The sequence below is a fragment of the Centroberyx affinis genome, unplaced genomic scaffold (genome assembly GCF_046629955.1).
Source record: "Centroberyx affinis isolate AG114_WGS23_722 - 3 ecotype Tasmania unplaced genomic scaffold, CSIRO-AGI_Caff_v1 ptg001839l_1, whole genome shotgun sequence".
NCBI lineage: Eukaryota > Metazoa > Chordata > Actinopteri > Beryciformes > Berycidae > Centroberyx > Centroberyx affinis.
Window position 1 is genome coordinate 65,871 of NW_027280218.1, and position 22,512 is coordinate 88,382.

General features: G+C 43.4%; 2 protein-coding genes across 3 annotated transcripts; one reads left to right on the forward strand and one right to left on the reverse strand.

Annotated features, from left to right (window-relative positions):
* Positions 1-178: 178 nt before the first annotated feature.
* On the reverse strand, positions 179-5,733 carry slc16a5b (solute carrier family 16 member 5b). Its single transcript, XM_071529744.1, has 4 exons — positions 5,283-5,733; positions 3,022-3,162; positions 2,083-2,940; positions 179-632 (listed from the first exon to the last, which is right to left on the reverse strand). Exons 1-4 carry the CDS (start codon positions 5,731-5,733, stop codon positions 367-369), a joined length of 1,716 nt encoding a protein of 571 aa, XP_071385845.1. The 3' UTR covers positions 179-366.
* A 2,930-nt stretch (positions 5,734-8,663) lies between these two features.
* On the forward strand, positions 8,664-12,611 carry atp5pd (ATP synthase peripheral stalk subunit d). 2 transcript variants are annotated; one of them, XM_071529792.1, is made up of 6 exons: positions 8,664-8,700; positions 9,655-9,793; positions 9,903-9,999; positions 10,559-10,630; positions 11,592-11,654; positions 12,299-12,611. In XM_071529792.1, exons 2-6 carry the CDS (start codon positions 9,672-9,674, stop codon positions 12,428-12,430), a joined length of 486 nt encoding a protein of 161 aa, XP_071385893.1. In that variant the 5' UTR covers positions 8,664-8,700; positions 9,655-9,671; the 3' UTR covers positions 12,431-12,611. The 2 variants fall into 2 exon arrangements, with proteins under 2 accessions (XP_071385893.1, XP_071385894.1); XM_071529793.1 differs by lacking the exon at positions 8,664-8,700 and adding an exon at positions 8,868-8,948.
* Positions 12,612-22,512: the final 9,901 nt, after the last annotated feature.

Here is a 22,512-nt window from a genome sequence, read left to right on the forward strand (position 1 = left end):
ATCCAAATGAGTCGGACAATGAAAGGATCAGACAAAGCCGTTCATCTGGACTTCAAGCTTCTGTTGTTGTGTGCCAACATTCAACACTCTTTGAATTTGGAACAACTAAAATAACCTAACCTACCTTACACAACTGCTGTGTAGTCTTATACAGAACTTTTCTATTGTATGTGCCTAAAGGGAAAAATAAATGATATATTGTTCCAATACAAGTGTCAGAGGATTAGATTTATTGGCTACAGATTGAAAAAGAAACAGCTTGTTTTTTAAAGACAGTGTTCAGACCAGAGGTTTTCCATATGTGCTGTTGTAATACCCTAAATACAGTTGATATTGTATGCAAATATATGCATGTCTGATAATGTATCACACATTGGTGACATAAACCGTGTCTTTTGCTGTTCCTCCTTGAGAGGGGCTCTGCTCACAGTCAGGGTCCAGGATTACGGCAGCCTTCTGATACAGACCTGATGACTCCACCTTCTTCTTCTTCTTCTTCTTCTTCTTCTCCCTGTCTCTCTTTCTGTCCAGGAAGTAGAAGGACGCCATGAGGAAGAGGCTGGAGGAGGACACAGTCACGCTGCAGGCGTGGAAGACATAGGAATACTGGCCTGTGCTGTCCACCAACATGCCTGAGAGATGGGAGAGGAGAGCGCTGTGGTGACCAGAGCGGCATCGATCAGCTGTGTCAGTGACCTATATACCTATATCTTCCACACATGCGGGGGGAAAGACTTGCCGCTACACCACTGCACAACTACACCCAATCTTAACAGCTGCGGCAGGGATCACATGCGAGTTGCCATGGTAGTGGAAACCCAAGCCAAATCACACATTTAATGCACGCATTTAACACGCTGTTCCCTCCGAGCTTCTCAGTAACTCTCGGCCAGGCTTTGAGCTGATAAAGCTGACTCACTGAGCTGACAAACAAGCACTGAGCAGTTGACATTTCCCCTACAGTCCCAAGCCAAGCCTTTCCTTACCATGACCCGTAGACAGCACATGATGACCTGCACTACTGCTCCGTTAACCGAGGCACAGGAAGTACAGAATACTTACAGTGCCGCTGGAGCACGGAGCGAGACACGCTGCTAAGGAACTAATAGGCTTGGCACGCCATGAACAGACTACATACAATAGAGCCTCTGTGCCTTTAAATGGTGTTTTATTCTCACTGACAGGCCACAGCAGGATAAAATGAAGTATTAAAAGCATGCTGATATGAGTTGTTCCCTCCCATTTTACAACAAATCAAATCAAATCATTAGTTAACTAGTCCATACCCGGGGATGCGACAACTCCGCGCAGACTTGCCAAATATGCGCATAAACGGCGTCAATTTGGGAAAATGGAAAAATCAACTTCGTCAGTCCCTGCCTATGCCAATGCTCAGTGCCCATGTGCAGTTTCAGATTGATTGGCCAACCCATTAAGGAGCAAAATGGATGCAGACAGACAGACAGACGGACAGAGTTTTCCTCATTTTATAGTAGGATGATGGGAAAACAAGTAGTTCAACACTCAATAGCATTAGTCAAATAGCATCTACAGTTATTCTGTGATTTTATTTCATCTTTGTCCTTTAGCATGAATTGGACTTCTCCGTCAACAACGCTGGGGGGCACGCCTTGTGGGGGGTACAGCAGTGCAAGCATTTATGGTTTCACGTTGGTGATCGTGCAATACGTGATTCGCCCGATGCATAGTTACATTTTTGGTGCATGTAAGCCACGGCGGCCCCCTCTGCGGGCGACACCGGCCCTACCCCCACCTGCCCGGCGTGCCCCCTGCTGTCGTTGACGGAGAAGTCTAATTTGCCCTTTTTTACTGACCCAGCTGATAATTTGAACACATAACTTTTGTAGTAGAAGATGGAAGAGAAATCAAAGGCCTCCTCTCATAAAAAAAAGTTTAAAAGCCTTACTTGAACTGAAAAAAAATGTAATTCCAACCAAACACTACACAACTTCAACCAGAGAGGAGGACCTAATCAGTGAAATCAGCTGGTGTTTAGTGTTTAGTCGGAATGAATACTTGCAGAATACAGTTGTGTGTGTGTGTGTGTGTGTGTGTGTGTACCTGCGAGGGGTGGCCCAATAAGCAGCGTCCCGCTCTCCAGCATGCTGATGAGCCCCAGCGCCGAGGGGAAGCGGCTCATCTCCACCGTCTCCATCAGCACGGTGAAGAGCAGCGAGCCGATCACGCTCATAGACAGACCGAAGATCACCACGTACAGCAGCAGCACTTCGAAGGAGGCCGACGCCCCGCAGATGGAGTTGCTCAGGCCGTTCACCAGCAGGGCGGTGGCGAACACGTACACAAAGCAGCCGCTGCCTCTGAAACGCGGCAGGCCGAAGAGCAGGGCCGCCACGGGCCGCACGGCGATGTTCACCAGGCCCAGGATGGACATGAGCAAGGCGGCGCGGTCCAGCTCCATGTCATGGGCAGTAGCGTAAGGCACCAGGTAGACCAGCGGCACCACGAAGCCCAGCATCATCCAGGTCACCCCCACGGCGTAGGCACAGTAGCGAGCGTTGCTGACCAGCAGGTCGAAGGCCATGTGTCTGCGCAGGAAGGCGGCGAAGCCAAAGAGAACCGTCCTGACGCGGCCTTTCAGCCCCTCTCTCTCCTGCTGCTGATGCAGGTTGTTTGGTTTACCGGAGGCCCGGGGCTGCTTGGCGCTGTTCGGTCCTGATGCGGGGCCCAGCGGCCTCATCACCGCGCCGCACACACAGCAGTTGAGCAGCATCCCTCCCAGCACCAGGAAGCTGCCGCGCCAGCCAAACTGTCTGAGCAGGAAGCTGGCAATCAGGGGCAGAGTGCTCAGGCCCAGAGCCGTGCCAGTGGACGACAAGGCATTAGCAAAGGCACGGCGGCGTACAAAGTAGTGGCCCATCATGGTCACTGATGGCTGGAAAGAAAAGCAGAATCCCAGTCCTGAGGGAGAGAGGACAGAGTTTCTGATGACGCTTCAGAATACATGAACGACAGGATGTATGGGTTTGTGCAGCCGCTGACCTGTGATGACGGCAGTGATGTAAAGGTCAGTGATGGTCCTGGCCAAGGCGCTGACTGCCATGCCCAGTCCGCTCAGGACCCCGCCCACCATCACCGTTACCCGGCAACCAAAGCGCTCCACTAACACACTGCATAACGGACCTAGGGAGAGAAACGGAAACAAAAGTTTCAAACGTACTATTCACAGATACGAATCCTCGGACCACATTCACACACAGAAAGCAACACAGTGGAGACAATGCACTTATTAGCACAACAAATCAACCTTATTTGCATTTGTGCATTATTTCGAACGCTGAAATTAGGCAACACAAAACAGGACTAAAAACAGGGCTAAATTAATTTCCACTTCGCTCTAATGGATTCTCCAAAACACAAAACCACTGATAAATATCTGTGGGCATGCTTTCTACTCTTGCCAAAATGGAAAATAAGCTGTGAAAGTGAATTAGAAAAATCGATTTCCCGACTCTCCAAACCTGACCAACGCCAAATAGATTACTTCTCAGTCTTATCAAATAAAATGGATGTAGAAATCTGCTTAGTGGGCCTCTTAGTTCCTTGATGTGCATATAATGAGGGCGTTCTTTGGGCTATTATGGCTTGTTTTGATATATATTTCTAAATGCTTTTTAGTGTAAGACAGGCATGAAACATTTATAATCATGCATAAAGTATACATGGCATACAATGATACTGAAATCCACAGTTCAACAAGTTCAGAGAAAGCAGAGACACAAGCACAAAGAACAGAGAAAAATAAATACATGTGTGTATAAATACAAAAGGACGGGGGGAAATGGGGGTAATCACAGACAGATAGTTCAAGTCCAAGTTACTGCATGCTACAAAAAATATGTCTTGCGCTGTCATAACTCTTTGCTCCGATTAAGTCATGTGGCCGGGACTCAGCCGGACCAGCAAGTCCTCTAAGTCTGAACTTGTTGAACTGCAACCAGCTTCACATTCAGTGAACATCTCCTGGATAAACCCAATTATTCTCTCTATCTCATGAGAGCCATCCGCCAAGAGCCGCAGCCTGTCCTGCCAAAAACACGCCTCTCAATCCAGTCCAATATCAGTCAAAAGTTTGGACACACCTGTTTGAATGTACTATGTTTTTCATTATCCTAAAGCGATTCTGATCTAAAGGCTTAAAATGCTTGCAGTTTCTTGTTTAGACAAATATAAATAATGAAGTTGATGCCTATGTATGAATTTCTTTCCGAAGCCTTTGCCTTTCCATCAAGGTAAAGGGCGGCTACTTTAAAGAATCTAAAATATAAGATAGTTTTGTTTAGTAGTTGTTTGTTTAACACTTTTTTGGTCACTGCATAATTCCATTTGTGTTATTTCATAGTTTTGATGTCTTTACTATTATTCTAAAATGTGGAAAATAGTAAAAATAAAGAAAAATGTGGTGTGTCCAAACTTTTGACTGGTAGTGAACATCATATCATCTATCATCTAAATGTTTTTTTTTTCCCCCCAATTGTTCCAGTTTGACATTATGATACCTGGTCTCCTTAAGCGAATTCTGTTTTTGTCCAAAACAAATATTTGACCTCTTGGGTAGAGTGCTATACCAATGCGGCATTTGTATGATATTCACTCACTCCATAACACCATAAACAACGATGATGTTTTGCAGACGATCAATCTCTGTGGTTCAAGTGTTGCCCTTGGTTTGAGTTTCCTCAATAGAGAGGGAGGCGAACGCGGCAGGCACACGAAAGACAAACAAACTCCCCTGCACAAGAACAATGGACTGCTGGCTGAGTCTGAGCAATGAACTCTAGATCACTGACAACCGAAGCCTGACTCACTGGTGCCTGTCTCTGTAAGAGACTATTCTCACAGGACTGGGGAAGTACAGTATGAGTTTCCACCGGACTCGTCTCACTCCCATAATTTCTGTAAATGATCAAGACTTACCAGAAACACTCTCTTCTGTGTGTGTGTGTGTGTGTGTGTGTGTGTGTGTGCGCGCGTGTGTTAAAAGGGAGTAATGAGCAGCGCAGGAAGGATGCAGGGTCATAAGAGTGAATGAAAAAGGTGACAGAAATGTTCTGAACCCTTCATCTCCTTCATGCTCTTATGTGCACACACATCTACGCACACATTCACACGACGCTTACACACACACACACACACACACATGCTGGTTCAGCGTGGGATCCGGCCGCGCAGATTCTCTGGACAAGCAGCTTTGACTGTAAGCAGTGAAGTGTAATGGCGGCGGGTCAGCGGTATGTCCCTACCCCCAGCATGCAGCACGGCGGTCATGATGGCCGGCACCCAGGAGGTTTCTGTGTTGCTGGTGTTGAACTCTGTCTGCAGGTCTGTGTAGAAAATGCCAATGCATGAAGGGAAGGCCAGTGTTAGAGCCAGAACCAAGATGGTGGCTACCAGCACCACCCAGCCCCAGCCTCCGTCGGGTGCCGCCTGTTGCCTGTGCCCAGCGAGGCCACCCACCTGCCCAGCATCGGCGCCTGGGGTGGCGGGGCGGGAGGCTGGCTCCTGCTCCTGCTCCTCTTCCTCGTTTTGCTCCTCTGAGTCGCTGCGGTCGACTCCTGACTCTGGAGCGCACTCCGCTTCCTCGGGACCTTGAGTAGCATCTCTGCTGTCCCTCCGGAGAAGAGCGTGGTCCCCGTGGCTGTGCCTGTTCCTCGGGGCCGCCGTCTCGCCCTGGCCCTCCACTCCCTCAGTCATTCTTCCCGGTGCTTCTGTTAGTGCTGCTTCCTCTGGATAAGAGAGCGGGATAAGTGAGGGATGTTAAAAAAAAACAGCTGTCGTTGCCTCTGACTGAACAGGACAGGTATCTGCCCATTTGGATCTATCAATCATCCAGCCACACAGGATGTATGAGAAGACAGGGGCACATAACAGGAAATGTGTACAATTATTAAGCATTCAGAGAGCATGAATAGATCTTTTATAAATCATCCATCCCTGAGGCATGAAAGGCAGCATCTGTATTGCGATTCAAAATGTTAATTCCTTAAGATGAGCTTTAGTCTATTTCTAACCTACACACAGTTATTAAAGCACAAAAGAATAAAGAATATAACGAGATGAGGGCGGCATCTATTTACCTATTTATCCTCGAGTTGTACCATCAACAGGAGCATGAACTTAATTACCTTGGGTCGCCTGCTCTCCCCAAACTGCACAGCTGCACCACACAGTGAGAACATCGTGTTGCATCAGCCGACTAAAATCGCTGTCCCATCAAATTGGGAATATTGGAGCGGATTCAAATCGCTTCTCTTGTCCTCAACTTTCACTGCCGTCAAACTGGCAGACTGACACGATGCTGTCGGGATGTTGCCAAGAATCATAATGATAAGAAATGAAGATGGAAATCGCATTTGAGAGCCCCGTGCCATTTCAGCCCACACTTTGGTTGTAAACCTTTCCACCCCCCAATTTCATGCAAGTGCATTTATCTCCATGGGAACGGCGTAGGTTCGCCCCCCTACTCCGACCGCAATAAAATCCAGAGAAAATTAGGCAAAACAAATATTAGGAATTAGCCTACAAATGCATGCCTGAAATGCCACGCCATAATCTCATCAGTAATTTGCTGCCGTAGTATATTCACTTGTAGCAAAAAAGTACATTCCACATATACTTAGGAATATGTCTGAAGATAAACAACTGGCCTAAACTAAAATGTTGCATGTAGAACACATGTATTCGAAATATAGCCTACTTTGGACACTAACTTTGTAAATATACACTTTCTTCCTATGCGCTGTTGACAATACAGTATCCAACAAGAAAATCCAAAATAAAATTTGGACACTCAAAATATCAAATGAATAGCCTATCATCTATCCTGACGTTACATGAACAAATAAATTGCCCAATTTTGTATATTTTGAATACTGCCTCATCAAGTATTTTATGCTCTCTGGGGTTACCTTACCTTTTGGCTCTCCTGTTCTCAGCCTTTTCTTTTAATCTTCGTGTTAAGACACATCTCTGCGGGGTAAACAGCTTTCTTTGACAGTTAGCCTGTGGTCTGCCCTCTCACAGCGCTGACCTCTCGACCGGCTGGAACAGTCAGCTGCGTCAAGCTAGCCACAAATAGGCAGAGTCATACCGGATGTTTGGCTATTTCGCCTTCAAAATAAAAGCTTCGCGGTTACTCAAAAACCGAGTTGCAACAGATGTTCGCCAATCAGTGTTTTTATTTTGGAAAATGCTTACCGGGAGTTATATTTGTGTATTCCCGCTAGCTTGACATTAGGTGGTGCAGTCACTGCTTATATCGGGTTGCATCTCTTACACGAGTGTTGAAGGGGTTTAGTGGGAACTCGTGACCAAGGGGGTCGTGGACTAAAGTCAGCCACCACATCATGTGAAACTGTATCAGCTCAATTAAATTCTATTCAAATCTTCTTTGTTGGCACCTACAAAAGTGCCTCTTGCCAATGCAAAATAAATAAATAAATAAATAAATAACAGATACTAATAAAAGAAACTAATAAACTGCCAGCTGCTGTCAGCAACCACTACAACTTTTATACCTGTTATACCTGACATTAAATGTCCAGTAATATGGGTTAAGCGTGATGCTCAAACAGTAAGTAGGCTACTGCAACTCCCTTTTTCCTCGTAGTATGAGAGGGAAGAAAGCCATCTCATGAAGCCAAAGACGAAAGAGACAGAGAGACTTTAATGTTCTTGGGAAGAAATTGTTTTGTTGCAGCAACATAATCAAATCAATCAAGAAGTCCAGACTAAAGACAGATATAGCAAAAAGTAGAGACAATAATGTACAGTACAACGGATCAAAGTAATACAACAGGCCTAAATAAAGGTATGAGGGTGATCGTTTAAACTGAAACGTTGCAACACAGTTTCTGAGGAACAGTATTTCACAGTATCAGCAACTTGATACTGTAAAAGTTTGTCATATGCCGTCACTGATCTTCATTATAATTCATGAGTCATCAGTACATCGAATTACAGTATTACTTTAAGTTACTGCAAAATATAAAAAATGAAAAAGCCAGAAAAACTTTAAATGTATGTGAAGCCTTGTGTTTTATTTATTTAATGTCACATGTACCCAATGGTTAATATTATGTTGGTCATTGTTGTTTTCTTTTCTTTTTTTTTTGTTATTTTGTATTCATTGACAATACATACAAGAAAGGCAGACTTTACTGTGTATGTACTCTGCTGTATGTTTAGATGTTGAATATTTTGCTATGATTATTTGAAAATGTAACCAATCTATATGTTTTTTTATTAAGCTGCTGGACTGATTACTATGTATGACGACTTCTTAAAACAACATATTGCCATTTTTGCTGTAAATGTGACTGTCTGTGCTTTCTTTAAATAAAGATTGAGCCAAAGATTGATTTTGTCGCCCTCTGCTGGATCCTGTTGTGAAGAGCGTCTTGCTACATCCTGCATTTTAGGGAAATGATTCATTCATATTTAGATGATAACAAGAGAAGCGGTGGTCATGGTTTTGCTCTGATGGGACATTTGTGCGTCATTGTGTCATTTGTTAAATACAGTTGTGATGAATCGCCCCAGGCTGGCCAATGGCAAACCACCCAGCAGGCGGCAGCAGTGTCTCACACGCGCCGTTAATGTCCCAGCCCATTTCCGTTTCCGGTCAGACGTCAACACACCGGAGTCCGCGGCCGCTACACGGTATGACATGTCGCCCAAATGTTCAACGTTAGCATAAACTAACAACTTTAAGTAACTCGTTTTGATCCTGTTAGGTGCAAACGCAGTGTATTCACGATCAGATGTTTACAAATGACAGTAAAATGTAACTTCTGTTTTGTATTCCTGCCTCTCTGTAGTCGTGTCCTGACCTTGCTAGCTACGGTTGCTATGCGAACTGACTTTAGCCAGCAGTGGAAGTAGTTAGCTGGATGGCTCGAGGTCTCTGGGTAAGCTAGTGTTAGCTAGCTGGCTGTTGAGTTAACTGTGCAAAAAAGAAAGAAAGAAAGAAAGAAAGAATAAAACACTTTCTAGCGTTAGTGAGGGAGCAGGCTGGCCTCAGTACATCCTCTTCTCTCTCTCTCTCTCTCTCTCTCTCTCTCTCTCTCTCTCTCTCTCTCTCTCTCTCCTACAATCTGCATTCATCCCGTTGTCAGTGACAGTTTGTTTGAACACTTTAGGCATGTGGCTGCTGGCGCTTTTATCCAGAAAGAATAAACTTGAATTCCCAGATCACCAAAAATACACAAGCTACCTGATTTTATTTCAGCTTTGGCTAGGGGACGGACTCCTGATCAAATCCTAGACATGCTATGGGTATAGTCGTTGCCTAAATGCTGCAATGTTTTACCTCCCTAACAAAAGATACAGCTTTATATGAGAAACGTATACAGGTATTAGAAATAGGAGAATTATTGGTCATTGTGAAATACAGTGAGACACTGCTTAACTCCTAATCTGAAGGGCAGACAGTAAAAATATGAAACATGGCTACTAATATCTACTAATATTTTCTCCCCTTCCTGTTATCCTACAATGATCATATAACAGGCGCATGGAGATAGAAGTTATTTTTTTTAGAACAAATGGAGTGAGTAGAGGAGATGGGACGTGCACCAGCAAAGTGTCAATCTTCAGTGTCTCTGTCATCCTTAGTAAACACAAACTGAAACATGGCTGGGCGACGTGCTGCTTTGAAGGCCATTGACTGGGTGGCGTTTGCAGAGAGGGTGCCACCCAATCAGAGGACCATGTTCAACAACTTGAAGACACGCAGTGACGCTATCGCTGCCAAGTCAGTATTTGTGCTCGCACAGCATCTTCATCACATATCTGGGCCTTGTAATTGTTTGGCATTAAAGACCATATTAGTTAATTGTAACCAGCTGAATCTGTGTATACAGGCTTGCATCTTTGCCGGAGAAGCCCGTCGCCATTGACTGGAGCTACTACAGGTCTGTTGTGGCTAAAGCAGGCATGGTCGATGAGTTTGAAAAGAAGGTAAGTGCATTGACTATTAAGTCTGGCTCTTGTGATATTGAAATGCGATTTGAATCTTTTGACAGACGTTTGATAATGGAAAATGAAATACGATATTGTGAATCCTCTGCCTTCTTTATTGGAACAGCCTACAAGCCTATTCCTTGCGTGATCTGTATGTTAACATAGACACACAAGTGACCCAAATAACTATGAATAAATCCAAAACATAGCCAATACAAATGTTTGCATCCAGTCAACAACTGTGAATCAGGCCAATCACACTCAGGATTTTCTACATAATTTTTTAACTGCAGGTGAAATTCAAACAAATATCTCCTGTTACTGATTTAGCTCACTTAATTGATGGATTTAAAAAAATATATATATATGTTTTTTTGTGTAGTCATCTTTATGCTGGCTCAACATTTTTTTTTAATCCCAGATGATTTTCTGATAACCATTAGCCTCAATAATGCCCGAGAGACTACGTTAACCATAGAGATAAAACTGTTTTATCTCATGACAGTCACAGCATATTAAGTATTTTATCATCTAATGAATTCTTTTTTCCCCTCAGTTCAGCGCCCTGAGTATTCCTGAGCCTGCAGACACTCAGACTTCCCTCATTAATGCCCAGGAAGCCGAAGCGGTGAGTGCCAACTGTGCCCAGACTAATGATGCTGTGGCTGTGGAGCTGTTTTGTAATTGCACTCATAGCCCCTTTTAGAGCTCCCATCACAAACCATAGGACACAAGCATGTGAGAGAAGAACGCTCTTGGAAATCAGGTTGCAGAAAATTCATTTTGACACCATTTTACTCACAACATAGACAGCTGCCATACTTTGAATGGTTTTAGTATAGGCAAAACAAAGTCTGAAGAAATATCTAATTAACAACACCGATACGGATGATCTATCTCTACCTGCAAGACTTGGCATTAATGATGAATGGGTTATTTCATAGCAAGTGGCTGTTTATCTAACAGCAGGAATTGAGATATTGTTTGTAGGTCATGCTAGCTCATTCTGCCTCCCATCAGCATTTACATTTAAATAATATCAGTGTTGACAAGTTTAAATGTTGCGAATATGTGGCTCAAAGGTACAATCACTTGTAATCACAACAAATGAATCAAGGGGCTTACTGACTGCTTTCGTTTTATTTACAAAACTTCATACATTTAAAGTTGCATAGAATTCTGTGAAACTACATTAGAGCATGTTCTATTCTGATCCATTTCTTGCAATAAAACATGATCATTGCCATTTGAAATATTAAGTCCCATGACCTGGTTAGTGCTTTCGTATTGGAGGTTTTAGGTCAGATTTTCTTTCCAAGGATCTTAAAAATTTCTTTCCAATGTGCTGGAAATGACATTTAACTGCTCGGTCCCTTAATGTTCGGTTGATGTTAAGCTGCAGACAGGAGAAATACACTCCTCATTGGAAAGTAACTTATGAATTGAGAGGAAACTGGGAAAGCGTATGGGACTACTGTAGTGGTAATGGTTTTTGTAATGAGCACAAGTTACAATCCAGTATTTGAAAATCCTACAAATTATACCCTTTTTCCATGCAGCAATGTTGCTTTTGTCTTTTTGTTTTCCAGAACACATCAGCAGCCGCCTACATCGAGGGATCCAAAGCTCGTATTGCCCAGTATGAAAAAAAGGTGGGAACGGTTTCATACTTTTTTATGGGCTAGTGGGCTTAAATAAAAGGGAAAAAGAGAGGATCCTGTTGATTAATTAGCACTCTTTCAATTATGTATCTTGAATACACACTACAGAAACAACATCAACTTGTCTCACAGGAAATCTCTGATTTAAATTAAGTAACACAGAAAATTAATGACATCGCCTCTAGACTTAGACCACTGATTGTAGCTACTGCTGCTTAGAGGCTATTAGTTAAAATGGGATAGGTTTGTATTAAATTTTAGCCCATGGCTTATACTCTTTCTTACATATACTGTAGCATATTCTTACAGTTTTATTGTTTGCCTCAGATAATGCACCAAATCAGTCATCCTTTTAGCTACGGTGGGCCCTCACAGCTGTAAAATTGCCCACAGCTAGAAAAATGTGAATACAATGAAAATGTATCATCTGGCCTCATCGCTATTTAAGAGCCATTCTTCAACTACAACACACCTACTGGAGGAGAACTGGTCCCAGGAGCGAACCTGGGTCTCGCAACCAAATTTCTCCCCATCCCGTACATTTACACGATTCTGCTGGAAGCACTGCATCAAATACCTCTTAACCTACTCTTTACCTTTTTTTGGTCCTGATCCGCTTGTTCTTCCATCCCCAGCTGGACACATTCAAGAACATGATTCCCTTCGACCAGATGACCATCGACGACCTGAACGAAACCTTCCCAGAGACGAAGCTGGACAAGGAGAAACACCCATACTGGCCACACAAGCCCATTGCTGATTTATAAATGCACTATAGCACTCTGACCAAAAGGCATCCAATATAATGTATTTCCCCCTAATGAAAAGCTGTATAGTGTGTGTATAGAAGTCCTGTTTCATCCACTCAAGAGTTTATGAAATGGCTGAGAATAATGTTGTTTTGACAACTGTAAGGTCTACGAACGGAGGAAAAAAATGGAAATTAAACATTACTTGTTTAGTTGTGTGTTTTATTTTCTTCTCATTAAGGTTATTCTTAAAAATCAGTTATAACTTGCATTGCTTTTTGGGGGTTTTCAGTGTTCAAAGGCCCTTTTCATAGATCCCTCCCAGGCAAACAACTGCTATTCAATTACTGGATTCTTTCCCAGGCATCATGAGCAGAACTTGATCTGTTGGACAGTGTTTTCCTTCTAAATTTGGTATGGAATATCCTCCAACACTCACTGAAAGTCTAACCCTTGTGGATACACTGATGAGTTTTTAAGTACACGCTCCGCCAAATCTCTCTCACCAGAGAGCAGCGTACGGTTTCCTTCCCTCGTGGCTTCAAGTGTTTGTCTTGGGGAATTGTAAATGTCTTGTCATTGTCAGTTCTCTGGATTACCAGGGGAGAAGCTCTCTGCTCTTCCCGTTGTATATTTTCTCATGTCTGCAGGTAGCCGCGGCTTCGCGTTGCGCTTTAATTGATGCCTTATTGTATTGGATAGATCCACTGTTTCATTAGACCTCTTCAAGTCATCCATCAACGAGCGGACAGCATGTCTGCAGTACAAACGATCGCGGCCCCGGCCCTTTTATTATGCTGTGTCAGTCTGTTGTTCATGCTTTGTTATGACTACAGCGTAAATCTCCATTTCACCATGGTTGGAAATATGAGCGGTCTCGTGGGGGGCTGGGGGGGAGCTTTAAACATAAAGCCTGTGTTCTGTGCTCTTTTCCCTCTACTGTTATTATGGCTTTGGTTTGTGGGCTAATGCAGAACTGGGTCCATCAGTGCAGACGTGATGGAGATAAGTAGAGGAATGTACGCCGGTCCGACCGATGAATCTAAACTATTGCCACTTTCTAAGGATTCAGCATACATTGGAACCTAAATAATGTCATTCACATTATTGTAATGAGAGACTTTCTACCTGTGGGGGGCAGCATCTCTCTGATTAAGAAGGAGCCGTGTCCCTATACTGTGTCTCTGGCTTGCAGGGGAATAAAAACTAGACTTCTACAGTTACAATAGTAAACCCCTAGAGTTATTTACACATTGCACTGTGCAATCAAATCATTTCAAAATCCATTATCTGGTCCTTTTTTGCTTGAGATATATGCAAAGTACTGTGATGTTTAAAAGTGGAAACTATAAAACTTTATGGTGCAAGATATTCATAGAGACAAAATTAATTTCTAAGCATTCACTTTTTTCCATTTGGGTTAAAATGGCTTGAGAAGCCAAATTTTGCTTGGCACTGAATATATTTCACTGCTATATAACATCTGTTTTAAGGGTGAAGTAGAAAAGTAGGAGAGTTACAAAAATATTTGTCTTTGAAAACTTTTCTTTCTCACTAGCAAAACTGATAACAGGTTCCTTCCATACATCTCAAGGGGATTTTAGGTTGCACAGAAAATGTCATCTGTATTCTAAAGCAGTCTGCCCTATACCTAAAAATCACAAAATATTGAAGGAAAATGATTGCCTGAAACTCCTACAATACAACAAAAGATGATACAGGCAATTCAAACTATTTGAAACAAAGAGGATAACTGAATTCCTCTAATTTCATTTATTTAGGTTTTAGACTAATAATTGCAAATCATTGTATTTTTAATGATTGTAACTCAGGTGAGGTAGATACTAAATGTCTTTATCTCTTTTTTAGCTATTTACAGACTTGGCTAGGACCATTCCAGCAGAACTTTAGTTCAAGCACGTTGGTTTATTAGCTTTTCGGCCCACATATTTAAGAGAGAATAATGTGGAACTTCGAGTAACAAGAGTTGAGAACGTTTGTTGTATTTGTCATTCAAGAGTTGCTGCAATTACCGAAGCAGGAGTGGAGGCAGAAGAAAGATTTAAGAGTTGAGACAGTCTTTCAGTGGCCTCACATTTTTGACATAGCATGGTGAGAGGGAATTTCACTGTCAGCGCATTGTGTTGCTCTCATGCCCCTATTGCCATTCTCTCTATCATTTCCCCACTCAGACATGCTATGCATTCCACAGTAGAGCAGTGATAATCCTCCCAAAATCTATACATTATGTCATCCCAACGGGTGCTCACTTACCCTGTCAGTCTGCAACTGGGTAAACTTGACGTGACTGTGGTGCGATATGAGTATACAGCACCGTAACAGCTTTCTGAAGATGCAACTGGAGACCCAGATAGAAAATACTGCAAGTGGATCAAAGAGTTGGAACCGTCTGTGAGTCGAAGGGGATGAAATAAATATTCAGAGGCCTGTCAGTGTATACTGTTTTATGTATTTCCCATGTTTTTGGTCGCATTTACTGAAAATGTTCTCTTTTTACATGTTTTCTGTCTTGTCAGCTGCAAGTGTGTTTATTCTCACGGACTCATTAACAAGGTTGTAATTTGTTTTTTTAGCTGTTTGCATTGGTTGATTACATCCTCTGTCTTAATCATCAGGTCAAAGGTGACGACTGTTTTTGACCTCTCAGAGCACCGGCAAGGCCCTGGCAACATAGCAGCATCCTGAGCTCTCATCGAGGGTCACTTGCTGTCAACTGTGCCAAGCTACTTGTAAAATGCGGCATGTCTGCGCGTGTGCGTATGTGTGTGTGTGTGTGTGTATGTGTGTGTGTGTGAGTGACCGACCCCCTGCAGCTCCACTTTCCCTGGGCTCAGCCATTCTTTCCCCAGCTGACCATTCAGCTGTTACCAACACTTGTCCGCTTGAAAACTGTTGTCATAGCACAGAACTCCGCACACTAGTCTACAGCCCGTAATGATTTTAAGGAAACCCTCATGGCCCTGTGTGAGATGTTACCCAGGATCTATAAATCAGTATGTAATCTCATTTTTTAAGGGCTGCACAGAGAGAAATTAAACAAGGGGTTTGGAATCGACCCATGCCTCGGCACGAGTAGAAAGTCTGTGTTTGTATTGCATGACATCGGGGTGTGTGCTGCGCTATGCATGAGATGGTGTGTGAGAGGCCCTGAATTCCTCTAATGCTATCCTGAATTAGACCGCGCTGTTGTTGGGTTGGGTTTCCATTTAACATGTGCTCACAATGTTGAAGAAGCATGCTCAAGTGCCGTTACAGCCTCTACTGGGACTCTCTAGCAAAGGTCACCAAAAAAAAAAAAAAAAAAAATGACACTTGCAAACAATTCCACATTATTCTTGAATTCTGTATTTTAGACCTATTTTGAATTTCAAAATATCATCTAAAAAATGTCAGATCACATATTAAACCATAATAAAGGTTTTACATGCTTGTGAGTGTGGGTATCCTTTAAAGTTTAGATGACACATTCTAACTGCAATATGAGTCAGATTATGAATAGTCATATGACTGGATATTACAATCAGTACCATATGCTGTCCTCCAAGATCTAAAATGGATGCATTGTCGAACTGTTTCTTGAATTTAATGATGCAACATTTTAGAAGGTCTGTTTGGATCAAGATGGTTGTTGGCATATGGCTTTGAATGAGGATAGACAGACAAATGCACTTTGTCCATGACAGCCTGATACCCTGTAGAATATGTGAATTGAGGGTAGAAACAAAAATGTTATCTGAAAAACAAACAGCAGTAAGATGTGCATCTTTTCCCACTTTTGCCCCATCCTCCTCCCCCACGAATCGATCCATCATTCTTTGACCCAAAAGCAAACAGCTCACATCCGCTCCTGTGTGAAAATCTAAGTGTTCGCTTCCTACCTATCCATCACACCATCCATTATGCTCCTCATTTAGACATCCATCAAACGTCGCACATTCAATTACGCAATCCATCACGCTCTGCACTTGTCCCGCCGTGGCTCATGATCTTTGTCGCCCTACAATGCCCAAAGATGTGTGTTTCCCTTAGAGGCTAGAGGGCACGAACCCGTCTCCCCCAGATTCTAATGACTGAATTTAGATAGGAACCATTTTTCCTCTCCTCTCTTCCTAAGGCCTCGACCCAGGTCAGGGGTCAGGGGGGTTGGCCTGGTTGCCAAGGAGGGTTCCCCCAGTGAGGCAAAGCCACTGGTGCTCATTGGACTGTGCAAACAGCGGATCTCCAGGCCTGACCGTGAGTCTGACAAGCCTGAGAGCAGAGGAGCCTGGGGCAGATCGCAATCACAATCACAATCGGACAACAAGCATGTGTTGATGAATGACAGGTTGTATAGAGCATGCAACAACGCGTTCATTCAAAGCCAAGATTAAGTCAAGAGAGCTATAGTGACAGGCCCATCTTTTGTTATTGTCACTTCCATGATGGTCATTCATCCACAGTGCGTTGTATCGTTCACTGTGATGATACGAGAAAAGAAGAGGAAAGAAAAAGATGGAAAAAAGAGGTTAGAGATGAGAGGTAAAGTGAGGGAATTGCCAAACAGGACTGTGGCATTACGACATACAAAACCTGATCCTGCCAAACACACTTAAAGGAATAGTTCACCCAAAAACAAAATGTTGTTATTATCTTCTCACCCTCATGTCAGTTGAATCACTCCAAAACAACTTGTGTGAATGAGGACTGTTTCTTTCAAGCTCCAAAAATGGCAAAAAACAAAACAAAACAAAAAAACAATTGCTATAAAATTACTCCAAACAGCATAATCCAAGTGTTCTGAAGCCAAACAATTGCACTGTGGGTCCAACAGTCCAATATTTATCTCATTATCTTGTTCTGGTCACCCTACAGAGATCAAATTGAGGAGTTTTGCTGCCTTCATGTGCTTCTGGTCAGCTTGTACTTCCAAGTTTTATAGTCATACATACAACTCTTTGGACACACAGCGCAATCGTTTGGCTTCAGAACACTTGGATTATGCTGTTTAGAGTAATTGCATGGTCATTTTTGCCCTTTTTGGGATTGAAATAGACAGTCTCCAGTTGTTTTGGAGAAGGCTGAAATTAAGCTGTGCCAGCTAGCTTACTGTGTATTATAGTGACATATGAACTTCATCACTGTTTCAACTGACATGAGGGTGAGATAATGACAAATTTTTCATTTTTAGGTGAGCTATTCGTTTAAAGCCCACACCACCTTGACTTTACTATCCCAAGGCCATCTCAAGGCCAGGCGTCATGCCGAAATCCAAAGTGTGTGTTCGCACGCGTGTTCGTAACAGAATATCACAGAGCAGTTCCACCGGGACCCAGATATCTCAGAAAGAGCTTCATCTCCTTGCAACAGACCACCAATCACCAAGGCATGATGACATCATGAGAAAGTTGTCCCCCTGTTGACAAGGCCTACTGTTGCCATGGGGCCGCTGAAAATGGCACTGCCGATCCCAGTAAATGAAGGTTGTTGGGGGAGGGGATGTGAGGGCAAGTAAATAAAAGTGCCATTTGCTGTGTGTTTGCTTGACGTCCTTCACTAGTCAGAGCCAAATTCTGCTCTATTATTGGGCTGCTGAGCATTGGGAGCCCCGGTAGCTCGGCTGCAGTGGGACCCCCCACTATGGAGGACATTGCTGTATTGGCATGTTTGCTGGGGTCCCCTCATGTGGCCTTTGGGAGACATGTGAGCTGACAGCAGCCACACTCATTCTCTGAAAGTTAATTGAGAAAAGAGAATGATGTAGAACAAAAGAAAGAAGGGGACAGTCTTGTAGGACCAGACCACAGGACCCAATAGGACCAAATCACCATTCACAAATGGAGGTGATTATTCATAATGTAGATGTCAGCCAAGACAGTGAAATCTACATGAAAAATACCCTAGCACAGCAGTGTGAACCTTTCTATCAAGGCAGATGTGTATATCAGCTCTTCAAGATTATGCTCAACAGACTTTGGCTATCAAACAGGAAAAGTAGATAGTGCTACATTTGGGTCAAGATCAAGATCTATAATGTCAAGATCTTCGGTAGAAGGTGCTCTTTGTTGTGGAGGTAGCTGCATCAAAGAAGAAAAACAAAATCCAAGGCACTCTTCATAGAAAAAGGTTTAACAAAAAGCCTTTATTCCATTGGCCTGCTCAAAGAACAGGTTAAAAACAAGGTTAACTCCAGCATGTTTCGGTATTGGCCTTTCTCAGGGAAAGCAAAGCTTCAAACAAATCCATGTTCAAGATTTTGGTTATTACTACTGAACATTTGTCTAGATGTGATCCCAATGGTCTCTATCAACTTTAAGCGAGAGCTGTCCTGAGAGACTACCATCAGCCAAAACTAAGTAACCCTGATCTTCAAACCATCTGATATTGAGAGATGAAGAAAGTGCCTGGTCTACCTCATGCACACCGCCCTATTCCTCAGTCGAAGCGCATAATTCCCCGATCCCTTTGATACCCGATATTCAGACATGCAGGCCCATGCCGTGACCCCACCATCACTTTTTTGCTAGAGACACCCAACACCCCTCGCCCTTAATCCTGCCATATACCCCCGCGGAGGGCGAGGCGGGGCGAAGGAGGCGGGCTGCGGGGTGCTTCACGACTGGAAAACTCACGACCCACTGGGGGATTAGAGGGCATTCTGGGAGGCGCCTTATTGGCTTGTCGACTCTCTCTGTCCCACCTCATCCCGCTGATGTGTTCATCCTTATCTGATGCCTGCTGGCTTGAACTTGGAAACAAATCACATACTTGGAATTGCAACTTTACATCTGCATTCAATGTAGTTAAACCAAAACAGAGTTCATCTATATCGCTACAATGATTTTGAATGGCTCAAACACACAAATGTTAATTATAGGCACAGTAGACTAAAATGGATTTTTGGTTGTGCTGGTTATTTGATTGATAAGGTATGTCTTTGTTCCTTATGCATGTAATTGGAATGATTTAACCAGTGAAAATAATTTGGAGCAGAATTTACAGTCGTGGGCCTCATGGTCCCCACAGTTGTGGGACTGGAATAACAAATGTAAAACTGAAATATAGATGGAACCCTATAATCTTAAAATCAAGTGGGTTATTAAAGCATTTTTAACGCTTGAATAAACAGTTAATCTCACTTTTATGTTTGTAGTTTCATATTGTGTTGACATTAAGGACGGAGTCTGACCAGATACGTCCAATTACAATCCGTTACATTTTAATAGATTTCAAGTCTTGCAATAAAAAGAATACATAATATTCCACAGGGTCCTGGAAAAAAATCGAACTTTCTCTTACTAATCTTTGATTGTATATGAATCTGAAAATTGGAAAAACTATCTTGTGAGTGTGAAGGCCGCATCACAGAAGTGTCAGAGCAGCATTGTGTCAGACTGGAGGTGTTAGGACTGCAGCTGCAGAGTGAGTTGTGGCTTCAGTGTGGGTGGCGGCTATCTCGCTGCTGGGGCGGTGTGTTTATGTGCGCTGGGGGTAGGGCCACGTGCACAGTGCAGGCATACACACATACACACACACACACACACGCACACACACGCACAAAAACCACAGAGGCCCTATTGATTCCAGCTAATCAAGGCGGTGGGGTTGGGGGAAGCTGTGCACGCGTGTGTGTGAAGTCAACACATTCCCCACATTCCAGCACTTCCCAAAGAGGCATAAAATATTAGCCACCGCTCTGAGCTCACTGGCTGCTCTGTTCTGGCCTCTCCTCTCTCCGGGGGTCCGGTCCTCTTGCTCTTTCACTCCGTTGCCCTTCTTTCTGCCAAGTGACTGTGCAGTTTGCTGCGACTGCAGTTTTAAACACTGCTTGTCTTTTTTTTTTTCTTTTTTTCTTTTCTCTCTCTTTTTTAATTCCACCCACGAGATGACCACGCCGTGACTCCTGACTGAATCACACTGACAGCACAGAGACGGCACACACATTCAAGTCTGGTTTAGACCAGTCCTGCTCAACTGGTATCACAACGGGACCCAAATTTGACCTTGCCCACATGAAGACCCATTGTATTTAGTAGTCAGACATTATGTGAATTGCATCCAATGAGAAAAAAAATGCCCCAGCCAAATCATTCTGGAGGAAGTCTGCTTAAACATAACATGAGAGTCCATGCCCACCATATACTGTACATGATGTGACATGTTGGGGATCTGAAAAGTAAACGTCAGACTGGAGTTTTTTGTCTGTGACATGCTTATCATGCAATTAGTTGGAATCAAAGAGAATAGGTGAGAATAGCCAGTAGGCAAAATAGACTAGATCATGGTGACAGAGTTACTTCCAAGAGCTACAAACACCTTTCAATTCATCAGACTCAAATCAAAGTGTCATAGATGAAAGATAATGAATTTATCTTTCCAATGGAAGTGCATAATGGTGCTGAAATTGCAGATAAAAATGATTAAAGTCTTGAAACCTATATCTAATAATAGATATGGGCTCATTCATAGTCCTGCCTTAATTATCTTGTGACTAACTTTAGGGTCACCACCCACTAGCTGAGAAGCACTGGTTTACATTATGATTAGTAGCAAGATCTGTGTGGATCGCTCACTGAGGTGTGACAACAGCACCCTAATTTTTTGCCCTCAAGTTCTACTTCATTATTGCACTGTGGCATGACGGGCGCATGCTTGACATTTCGGCCAATCTGTATGACAATGCAGCCTTTTGAGAGCTTAGAGGATGAATGCTGCTGCTGCTGCTGATGAATGTTGTTATAAGAATCCTCACAAAACATGAAGTGTGCAGAACTAGAGGGGGAAAAAAGTTTTAATCAACTGGAATTTACTTAGATCTACAGGTCACACACAATCAACAGTTTGCAGAGTGATTAGGGCGATGCTTATGTGAAGTGCAACCACCTGAAGACTGTGGGCATCTGTTACCGGCAGCTGCTGTTGGCCCCACAGTGCGAGCGGAGCAAGGTGGGCTGGCAAGGAAGGAGGGAGGGAGGGAGGGAGGGAGGGAGGGAGGACTGACAACCGGGACAGCTGGACCGATGAAGACACTGTCAACGGCCAAGCAAGTGCCCACCAACCCTCCTCCTCCTCCTCCTCCTCCTCCAAGGCTCCTGCTCTGAGAGCCAGAGTGAGAAGGTTCGCAGCAAGGCACCGTTACCATAGAAACTCTGTTTGCATTTCCCAGTGAGCAATTCCGGGACCGCTGGCTTTCAGCTGGAATTCAGACATTCAATTCAACGCACAGGGCTGTCTGGAAAAGCGATTGTCTATTCGGGCCAACTTATTGAAAGACATTCTAGGTGCATTTCCGTTTTAAGTGAAAAGGCAGACAAAAAGAGCCTCGGCCGTGCGCTGGACGTTATCTGAACGGGCCGGGCTCACACGCTGCATCATCTGCCGCGGCAGCACAGCGAGGAGCTCCGATACCCCGACTGTGTTTTATTTGAGGTGAAGAAAATGAAAAGCCTTAATTTTCATAAAAGGGAGCTCCAGCAGAATTCAACATGCCAATCAAAATTTGGACTGTGGTGGGAGAGTACCGCTTTCTGCTGCGTGCCCAATTACATTGCTGTATTCAGGTCTGTCTTCAGTCTCTCTCTCCCTGTCTCTCTCTCTCATACCAGGCTGCTGCACTGGAACAAAGAGCCCTTTCACATTGACCTTGACACACGGCCACCCCCATCACCACAGGAACCAATGTAGAGGAATCCACCCCAACTCTATGATATCAATCTCTTTCTGCCCCTGGCAGACGGTCTGAGCTCAAGGCTGAGGTGAACCTTGGAGAGAAGGATAATGCAAATCATATGAGAGTGTTTCCATTCCAGCAGGGAATATGGAAAAAAAATCACCAGTTAACACCACTGTGAATATTGTATCTGATCTGAAATTGCCCACTATGGCCATCTGAGGTATTTCGGAAAAATATTATGTGATAGTGTGTCAAAATAATTTAAAATCATTACTAGTAACAATCAATCCATAATTCACAATGCATAGTCTGCAAAACTAAGCCAATGACCTGCTACAGTTAGAATCTGCCCATTAGGGATTTAGTCAATTATTTATTCACATGTAAACACCACATGACTTCAACACCTTGAAAACCTTTTATTCTCAGG

Coding starts and splice junctions, on each gene's coding strand:
- slc16a5b (XM_071529744.1), bottom strand. CDS start 5,733: ATGACTGAGGGAGTGGAGGGCCAGGGCGAGACGGCGGCCCCGAGGAAC. Junction 2,941..3,021: donor CATCACTGCCGTCATCACAG/GTCAGCGGCTGC, acceptor TCTCTCCCTCAG/GACTGGGATTCTGCTTTTCT. Junction 633..2,082: donor TATTGGGCCACCCCTCGCAG/GTACACACACAC, acceptor CCCATCTCTCAG/GCATGTTGGTGGACAGCACA.
- atp5pd (XM_071529792.1), top strand. CDS start 9,672: ATGGCTGGGCGACGTGCTGCTTTGAAGGCCATTGACTGGGTGGCGTTT. Junction 9,794..9,902: donor AGTGACGCTATCGCTGCCAA/GTCAGTATTTGT, acceptor CTGTGTATACAG/GCTTGCATCTTTGCCGGAGA. Junction 10,000..10,558: donor TCGATGAGTTTGAAAAGAAG/GTAAGTGCATTG, acceptor TTTTCCCCTCAG/TTCAGCGCCCTGAGTATTCC.